This window comes from Ammospiza caudacuta, chromosome 7 (genome assembly GCF_027887145.1).
Source record: "Ammospiza caudacuta isolate bAmmCau1 chromosome 7, bAmmCau1.pri, whole genome shotgun sequence".
Taxonomy (NCBI): Eukaryota; Metazoa; Chordata; class Aves; order Passeriformes; family Passerellidae; genus Ammospiza; species Ammospiza caudacuta.
Window position 1 is genome coordinate 4,165,676 of NC_080599.1, and position 9,373 is coordinate 4,175,048.

At 50.7% G+C, this 9,373-nt stretch overlaps 1 protein-coding gene across 1 annotated transcript; it reads left to right on the top strand.

Annotated features, from left to right (window-relative positions):
• Positions 1–6,502: 6,502 nt before the first annotated feature.
• LOC131559716 (serine/threonine-protein kinase pim-1-like) lies at positions 6,503–8,979 on the top strand (the record flags this gene model as incomplete). The annotated part of the gene is made up of 5 exons (XM_058808148.1): positions 6,503–7,084; positions 7,198–7,248; positions 7,445–7,811; positions 8,445–8,624; positions 8,873–8,979. Coding segments are annotated over 5 exons (1,287 nt in total), but the record flags the coding sequence as incomplete, so codon positions are not given.
• Between the last annotated feature and the right edge of the window lie 394 nt (positions 8,980–9,373).

A 9,373-nucleotide genomic window follows, 5' to 3' on the forward strand; every position in this document is an offset into this window, starting at 1 on the left:
GCAGAAGGCTGAGATAATTGCCCTGACCCGTGCCCTGGAAAGGGCAAAAGGGAGGAGAATAACCATCTACACAGACCTAAGGAATGCATTTGGAGTCACACATGCACATGGAGCCATCTGGAAAGAGAGGGGACTGCTGACCTCACAGGGAAAGAAGAGACAATCCATCTGCTAGAAGCAGTTCAGCTACCTGAAAAGGCATATTAAGGCACACTAGAGAGTGAGCTTAAAATTGGAGGAAAGAAATGAGCTGGTGGATGGAGAGGCAAAGAAAGCAGCAAAGGGTGAGGTACAGATTTTCCTCGAAGATAAGCCATAATACAATAATACCAACCAAAAGAGATATACAACTGCAAGGGGTGGGCTCCCATTGAAAGAGAGCTAGTAATCCCTTCCCATTTTCGTGGTTACTAGTGAAGGAAGGGCACTAGAAAACACACCAGGGCCTAACTACTTAAAAGCCTTTTATAGAGTGTGGCTCCTTTCTCAAAATGACCAAGGCTGCGAGTGATACAGAGTGCATTGAAATGAAGTGTTGACTTTGAAGCAGTAATTTCCACAGGCTTTCTAGAACACACATCTGATTGAAACAATCGTTGTATCGTTGTCAGGGATTTATATGCCACTATCACTCAGGTAAGCTGACAATGAGATCCTTGCCTCCAGACTAACCCTAAAATACCCCCCGGCCAAAACTCGGTCAGACTGGGAGAGGCCATGGGCCTGTACAGCAGTGGCAAATTAACTTTTCAGAACTCCCAAGGAAAGGGGGGGTATCAATATTTACTGGTATTGATAGATACATTTTCCTTGTGGCCAGAAACATTCCCCACCAGAACTGTCAAAGTTCAAGAGGTGACCAGATTATTTTTATAAGGAATAATACCACGCTTCAGAGTTCCAGCCACGATATCCTCAGATAAAGAATCACATTTCATTTCCAAAATAGTGCAACAGATTAGTAGCCATCTGGGCACAGATTAGGAACTTCACACCCCATACCACCCCCAATCAAGCGGCCAGGGGGAGAGAATGAATCATTTGATTAAGCAGCAAATCATAAGACTGGGGCAAGAAGTTAATCTACCCTAGCCCAAGTTCTTCCACTAGCACTATTGCAAATTCAAACTAAACCTTGAGCTAAAGGAATGCTGAGTCCTTTTGGAATGCCTTATAGAAGACTATATAGAATACAAAGGAAATGTCCAGAATGTCCACCTACATGGTGGCATTAAGCAAACAGCTCAGAGTAATTGAGAAACATGTGGCTGGAACTCGGAGCAGGGAGTTAGATAGCCTGGGGATGATGTATATGTTAAGTCTCTTACAGAGAAGACTTCGGAACCACAGTGGGACAGACCACTGCGAGTACTTCTCACCACCTTCACTGCAATCAAAATCAAGGAGCAGAATGCCTGGATCCATCACTCTCTGGTGAAGAAGGCCCAGAAACCCCTTAAGGAGTGACGCCAGGAAACAATGAACTGAGATTAAAACTTACTCGGGCAAAATGAGTATATTGCGGTCGGGAGTAGCTCATATTTTAGTTTGTAGAATTGTATTGTGTGTAATCATAACTGAAGTTTCAGAACTTGAGAGTACCTCTGTTCAAAGTAATGCTAAATGGCCTTGGTCCCTGGCATTTAATCAGTATACTGGATCATAGGAAAACCTTCTGAGATAAAAGATCTAAACATATCTACTGTAGTCATCCACGAGAATCAGATATGTGAGGAGCAAGAATGGCAAGAACAGGAACTGTGGACTCTTCAAGGAATCAGAAGAGAAGAAATCAAAGTAGGGTGCCAGGTCATCAATAGGGTAGCTTATGAGAGACCAGATGTAATTAGTGTCTGAACCTCTCCTGGTGTATATGAACACCAGGAAGTCTGTGATAACCTAAGTGAATCAGACTGTTGGTGTAATTCCACCTTGATACAGCCTGTAGAAGTGACCTGCCTTTGAGCTCAAATTATTATCAGATTTTCATTTGAATTCAAAGTGGACTCTGCACTTTTTACCACAGCAGGACCTTATACACCCCCTACTAGTTCAGACTCTACCCAAACTCCAAACTTGAACCTAACGTAGTAAAGAATGTGACTGAACAACAGCTCCTTAGGTCACTTTCCAAGCCGGTTGGCTGAACACTCAGGCAATGACTGGTAAAGGGTGCTGAACTGCAGGTGGTAAATTAACCCAAGCAAGAAAGGTGATTTTCTTTATTTATAGCTATCCCTTTTCCTACTGAGATTTGGATCAGTGATTGTCCGAGTCTGAGGCAGTTGGATTCTGCTTAAAAGAGGTAGAGAGAGACTCCCCCTCAGAGCTCAGCAGCAGGCTGTAGGATTTTGAGCATCACTTTTGTGCTGAGTGTTTCAAGTAGCAGAAACCTGGTCCCAGTTTCTTCTGAGGCACTGCAAATGAATTTAGGCTCTTCTCTCAGACTTCCCCTTCATTATTTACTTGAGGTTTGGACCTGAAGCTAGGGGCAAGGTGGGTGAAGTTTCGTAGACCAGGAGAGACATTCCTGCTTGCCACACATCTGGGAAATCAGGTGCTCTCGAGGGGGAAGGAGATTCCTGAGGTCTCTACATTTCAGAACAAATATCTGCCTCAAATATGACCTAAACCTCTGTCAGATACACTTGTGAAGTGTGTCTGAATTTGCAGTGTGAGCCCAGCACATCCCTCTGGCAGGGAGGGATGGTCATGGACAGAAAGCAGTTCCTGTTCCCCATAACAAACATCTAACTGGCATATTAGGGACAGGCTTAGGAGTTTTAAATGGAATTGATTCAGAAATACTGATGAATAAACTGGCCACTGCAGCAGGTAGCCTAACAAAATTGAAGCAGCCTTTATAGTAATCTCTATTGGCATTAGGAAATAGCCAGTGACAGATTTCAAAAGTACTGCCAAAGTAAGGAAGTATGAAAAGGCCGGGGACCAAGACCACAAGTTGATAGTAGAAGCACTTAGTACAGTTCAAGGTAATGTGTCTTTAGCTTTCAGTTGTATATAAGCACAGTTATGGATACAAGCAACAGCAGCTCTGATCATATGGGAAAGGGGTGAAGGTAATTTTCCAGCTGAAATTGTGTGGGATAATGCAATTGATATTGAAAGGAAGTTTCAGTCCTGGTGGGCTATGGTGAATTTCACCTATGATCCTGCTTCTAATGTGGCAACTGCCTTTGTGCTTACCATACGTAATGCCACTGTTTATGTTATCCATCCCATCATTGCCCTAGGATTAAACCATGAAAGAACAATACTCTATCCTTCAGAACATAGAGTGTGGGCACGAAAGATGAATGGAAAGTGGCAGACAGTAAACTTAGAATCCTGCATTACTAGAGAAACAATGAGATTCATTTGTGAAAGCAATACTATTAATGCCCAAGATGTGTGTCTAAACACTGAACAGAGTATTTGCCACTTTGAAATTCATCCAGTCACTGACCAGAAAACTGTGCTCGTATATACTGGAAAAGGGTGTATGCCTGAGAACTGCCTGTGCTGCTGTAAAAATTGATAGCAATGATGTTATTTTGTCTAGTAGAAATCATTCTAATTTCTGTATTTGTAATTTTGTTAGGATTATTGGGTGTGATTTTTGTACTCAGCCCCAGTGACATCCCACCAGCTGGTTAAAACCAATTATACAATGTATCACAGATTATCACCTACCCCTATTGAGATAGACCTTACATTGGTAAAACAATTAATTAAGCACCAAGACCTACAGCAAATCTTTAAAGAAATCCAAGAAAGTGGAAAGAAAACCTTAATTACTGTCCAACATGATACAAAAGAAAAAACTAGAATTCTGCAAAGAATAGAACAAAATGCAGATTATCACTGGTGGGATGTGATCTTTGGGTGGTCACCAACTGCAAATGGAATCTTTAATAAGTTGTGCCACCCCATTGTAGTTTTGCTAATATTAGTTGGGATAAGCTTAGGATTATCTATTATATTGTTAATTTGGAACTGGAGAATGCTACAACGAATAGCTGTACTAACATCTTTGTCAAACGTACATGGTGAAGCACTAAAAGACACTTATTGTCGTGAGGGTTTTCATTAAGTAAAAGAATTTACTTATTTTCTAGGAAAGGAGGGAATGAGACAGAGTAAAGATCCATTCTGAATTAGGTGAAGTGTCTAAGAAAGGTGAAAAGTCTGTGAGGCCAAAGCTGAAGGAAAAGCTCGCATGCCGAGACAGCAAGGAGACAGAGAAAGAAAAACAGAAAAGACCACGAGGTCAATTTGCCCCGGCCTAGAAATTCCTTTGATAAAGAAGAACTGGTGCTAAATGTCACGCGGAATGAATATGTATGAACCTATTGTGAAACTGTATGAATATGCATTTGGAAGGGGGATAAAAGGAGACCTAAAGTCTTCAGGGGTACGCTTGCCTTTTTGGGGAGGCTTGCATCCGGAGCGCGTCATAATAAAAGCATACCGGGCTTTACAACTTTTATGAAGTTATGAGGTTTCTTCTTTTCTCCGCAAAACACTGCGCAGCATAATTCCAGCAAGATGCTGGCACTGAAAGTTCACATTTGGCAATTTCCTGGTGGTGGCACATTCCCCACCCAGATCTCATGTGCGCTTGCACTGCCAGTGCCCACATCTGGCAATTTCCCTCTTCTGGCACCACCCATGTCCAGCAATTTGCTGGCAAAGAAAGCTAAAACCTGGCAATTTCCCCTTGCCAGCACCGCCCAATCTGGAGTTTGCTGGCAGCAGGATCCCAAGAAAGAAGGAAGGAAAGAAGGAAATAAAAGAGGAAGGCATCCAGATCCAGTCCTTCCTGGAGCCTGAAATGGGCTGTTTGCTGGCACTGCCAGTGCCCAGATCTGGAAATTTCCCTATTTTGGCACAGCCCAAGTGCAGCAATTTGCTGGCACAGAAATCCAAAACCTGTGGCAGCTTCCTGCTACTGGGTCTGGCACCACCCACATCTTGTGTTTCATGTAACCAGAACCCAGATTTGGAAATTTCCCAGTGCCAGTAGAGCCCAAATCTGGCAGATTTCTGTCACTGGCAATGACACCACCCACATCTGCTGGCAGCACCAGTGCCCCGATCTGAAAACTTCCTGGTGCTGGCACAGCCCAAGTCCAGTGATTTGCTGGCACAGAAAGCCAAAATTTGGAAATCTGCAGGTTCTGCAGATTTCAGCACCATCTAGATCTGGTGTTTTCTGGGATCGCCAGTACCTAGATTTGGAAATTTCCCAATGCCTTCACAGCCCAGGTCTAGCAATGTGGTTTTAGCTAGCTTAGGAAGAGAAGTTCCTTGGACTGTGACTTTCCTTTTTCTTGGAACTGTTTAAACCTGCTCTGGACTGAAAACCCAGACAAACACTGGCAGCTCACACCTGTGGCCCCCCGAGCTCTGGGACGCTGCATTCCAGCACCAGAGGGACTTAGAAGAGACCGAGTGAGCCAACTACAACCCACAAAAAGGACTTTCTGAATTTGCCATCTCTTCAGCACTGTCCAAGGTTTTATTTAATGTTGTTCATTTTTCATGCTTGCGAATACTTTACTTGTTAAATAAACTGGGCTTTTTTTCACTTTTCTCCAGGAAAGTCTTTTCCTGAACTAGTAGGGGGAGGGACTGCTTGAACTTCTTTCTAGATGGACCCCTTTTGGAGATTTCCTCCCAAAATTTGCCCTAAACCAGCACAAACAGTCATCATGAAAATTTCACCAGTGACATAATTTCCTGGTGGCAAATCTTGTGACAGAAGCTTGACCTTGTTCTCCATGAGAGATTCTTGGGAAGAGCAGACAGGAGAAAATTCCTGGAAAACTGAAACAGCATTCCAGAAGGGAAATGAAAATGAAGGAAACAATCCAAGATGTTTTCCTCTGTTAATTTCTATGCTCCCCTTTTCCATGTTGCACTACCTCTCCATCCAGTAATTCCAGATGCACCTCACCTCTAAGATTGGTGACTTAGTGATTTTTAGACACTTTAAAATACCTTGAGCCACACACAGTTTTCTTTCTCCTGTTTTTACTGGAAAGCAACACTGGAGATGTAAGTGTGGTGCTTGGGTCAGGTAGGAATCCTACCCCAAGGGAAGGTGGCCCAACAGTGTCTGATCCTCAGCAAGGACAATGCACAGCAGCGAGCGAGGGGATCGCTGTGCCAATGTGCAGGAGTCAGGGCTCTGCATCCGTGCTCAAGGCTGCAAAGTTCCCGTGTTTGGGCAGACGGAGGGGCTGTCCCCGTGGCGCGCGGGGCTCGAACGTGGGGCTCGTGGGGCGAGCGGGGAACGGACACGGGGACGAACGGCCCCGGTGCTTCAGTTGCAGCGGCGGCAGCGGCGGCAGCAGCAGCGGCGGCAGCAAAAGCAGATATTCTCCAACACTCTTTCTCTTTCTTTCTCTCTCTCTCCCTTTCCCGCGGTCGGGCACCTTTCTCTCGGGGTCCCTTGCCCGGCATCCCTCTCCTCTCCCCGCCTCCCTCTCCCCTGCCGGGCCGGGCCATGCCCCCGGCCCGCCCCCGGCCCCGGGCGGGGCTGCCCCGTGCCCGGCCCCGGCCCTCCCGCCGCGGTCTCGCCTCCGCCCGGCTCTGGCCGTACTGGCGGTGGCGCTGCTGGGCAGGCATCAGTGCCTGGTGCGGGGGCGGCATCGCCGCCCTTCGGCTCCGCCTGGCCCGAGCCCGGCCCCGGACGCGACACAGGGTCCCGTCCCGACCCCGGCCCCGGCCTCGGCCCCGGCTTCTCCCGGGGCCTGCGGAGGACACACGCGGCGCGGCCGCTCCCGCCACCTCCGCTGCGGTTTCCCCGGCCCGAGCTCCGCCGCTCGGCAGCGCGGCCGCCGGCCCCGAGCCTCCCGTGCCGCGTTCCGAAGAGCGAACGCCGGGGCATGGCCGGCCCGGGGTGGGTGAGGGGCGCTCGGGGGCCGTTGCTGGCCCCGGGCCGAGCGCTGACAGCCGCGTCCCGCCCGCAGGGAAAACGCAGCAGGGCCTGAAGGAGCAGTACAGGCTGGGTTCGCTGCTGGGGCGCGGCGGCTTCGGCAGCGTATTCGCGGCCACGCGGCTCTCGGACGGCGCCCCGGTGAGCGGCGGACAAGGAGGAGGGGGCGGAGGAGGAGGAGGAGGAGAAGGGCAGAGGATGGGGCTGGGCAGGGCAGGCGGCGAGCTGAGCCCGCTGCTCCCCTTGACTTGCAGGTGGCCATCAAAAGGGTGCCACGGAACCGCGTCCTGCACTGGGGTGAGCTGGTGAGTGAGCGGGCCAGCAGCCGGGGCTGCCGGCCGGGGATGAGCCGAGGCCCGGCAGGGTGGGAGCCGCCAGGACACCCCGAGGGAGAGCGGGCGTGGGGCCAGCGCAGGGCGCAGAGCATCCCGGGCTGGCTGAGGGCTTCACGAGCCCCGGCATGGCATCAGCCCCACTGACGGCATCGTGCTCCTCCCGCAGCCCGACGGCACCAGCGCACCCCTGGAGATTGTGCTGCTGGCCAAGGTGTCCACTGGCTTCCCTGGTGTGGTCCAGCTGCTGGAGTGGCTTGAGCTCCCCAAGGACATCTTGATGGTGCTGGAGCGGCCAAAGCGGTGTCAGGATCTGAATCGTTTCATTCGGGCACGGCGGTTCCTGCCCGAGGAGGAGGCGCGGGAGCTGTTCCGCCAGGTGCTGGAGGCCGTGCGGCACTGCACCAGCTGCGGGGTGCTGCACCGCGACATCAAACCAGGGAACATCCTGGTTGACCTGGACACTGGGCAGGCCAAACTAATTGACTTTGGCTGTGGCACCTACCTGCTAGACACAGTCTACACTCACTTTGCAGGTGAGCCCACGCAGGGCTCCTGGGCCCAGCATCTCATGACCCAACATCTCCCAGCCCAAGCTGGCTGTGGCAGCAGGGATTCTCTCTTTTGCGGCCCTTCATGGCACTGAGTCTTCAGCTGAGTTTCTTTTGAAACTCAGGGCTGAGTGGGTAGCCATCTTCCAGCCCTGCAGGCAGCCTTTGCCCCCCACTCTGCCCAGAACTGGTGCTGGGGCAGCCAGCCCAACAAAAACACCCGTGGGTGGGGGTAGCAGAGAGGGGGGACCGGAACCTGTGCCCAGCCGGTTTGGTGTGCAGGTGAGAAAGGGCTTGGACTGCTCCACTCACCTGGTCTGTTGGGGTTCATAATGTTTTTTGGGGCAATGCAGGCAGGGAGGATGAGAGCATGGTTTTTCCCAGCACTGGGTGGGTTCTTCCTTGTTATGGTCAGGCCTTGCCAGGGCTTCCACTGCCCCCTTGAAATACTAGAGGTTTCTTTTCCAACCCCAAGTCTGTACACAAGTCCCAGGTGCTGATGAGAGGGCAATGCTCACCCTGTGTGCCTCTGAGGCAGCCCCCACATGCCCAGGGATGCTGGGGCCAGGCTCTGGGAGCAGCAGCATCCCCCTGATGAACTCCATCTGTATTCCATAGGAACACGGTCATACAGCCCCCCAGAATGGACCCACTTTGGCTGGTACTATGGCAAGCCAGCTACCATCTGGTCCCTGGGCATCCTGCTGCACCAGATGGTCTGCGGGGAGCACCCTTTCAGGAGTTGCCAGAACATCAGCTGGGACCATCAGCTCTCACTGCCACAACGGCTTTCTCAAGGTGGATCCTCATGTCTGGGCACGGGGGGAATCCCAGTGCTGGGAGACAGCAGTGGACTCGTGAGCATCCTGCACTGGCAGCTGCTGAGGAGGTGGCACATGTCCTGCTCTCCTCCAAAACAGGGAGTTGATGGGAAAGTTCAGGCCGAGCTTTGAGCACATCCAGCATGGCCTGGGCATTGGAATGGTGGGGCAAAGCCGATAGGAGCCTTCTCCAACTAACTGGTGGTTTCTGGTTTCTCTGCCCAGAGTGCCAAGATCTGATCAGGCGGTGTTTATCCATGCTGGACTTGGAAAGGCCCTCATTAGAAGACCTGTTCTGTCATCCTTGGATGCAGGATATTCATCTGCCCTAGAAGAAGGGAGAGAGCCACAGGCACACTTTGATCCAGGACCCTGGTAAGTTCCAGCTCCACACATGCCTTGGCAATCAGAAGCAAAGGAACCCAGCCCTTTTTGTGCTGCCTGTGTCACTGCACCGGGCTCATGGGATGGGAACACACAGCCCTTGTGCTGGAGCTGAGCTGCTCTGCCCAGCCCTGGTGGCTTCCATCCAAGCTGGTTTTCTTGTCCTGGTTCCCTGACAGCTGGGGCCCTGGGCAGAGCCCTGAGAGCCTGGTCTGCCCCCAAGGAAGGAGAAGGAGCCCCTGGAGAAGCTGTACCGGGTGGGGATGCTGCTGCTGCTGGAGAGAGTGAGGATGACACCAAGGATGACAAGCTCTTCCTCAGCCTGGCCAGCTGAAGATGATG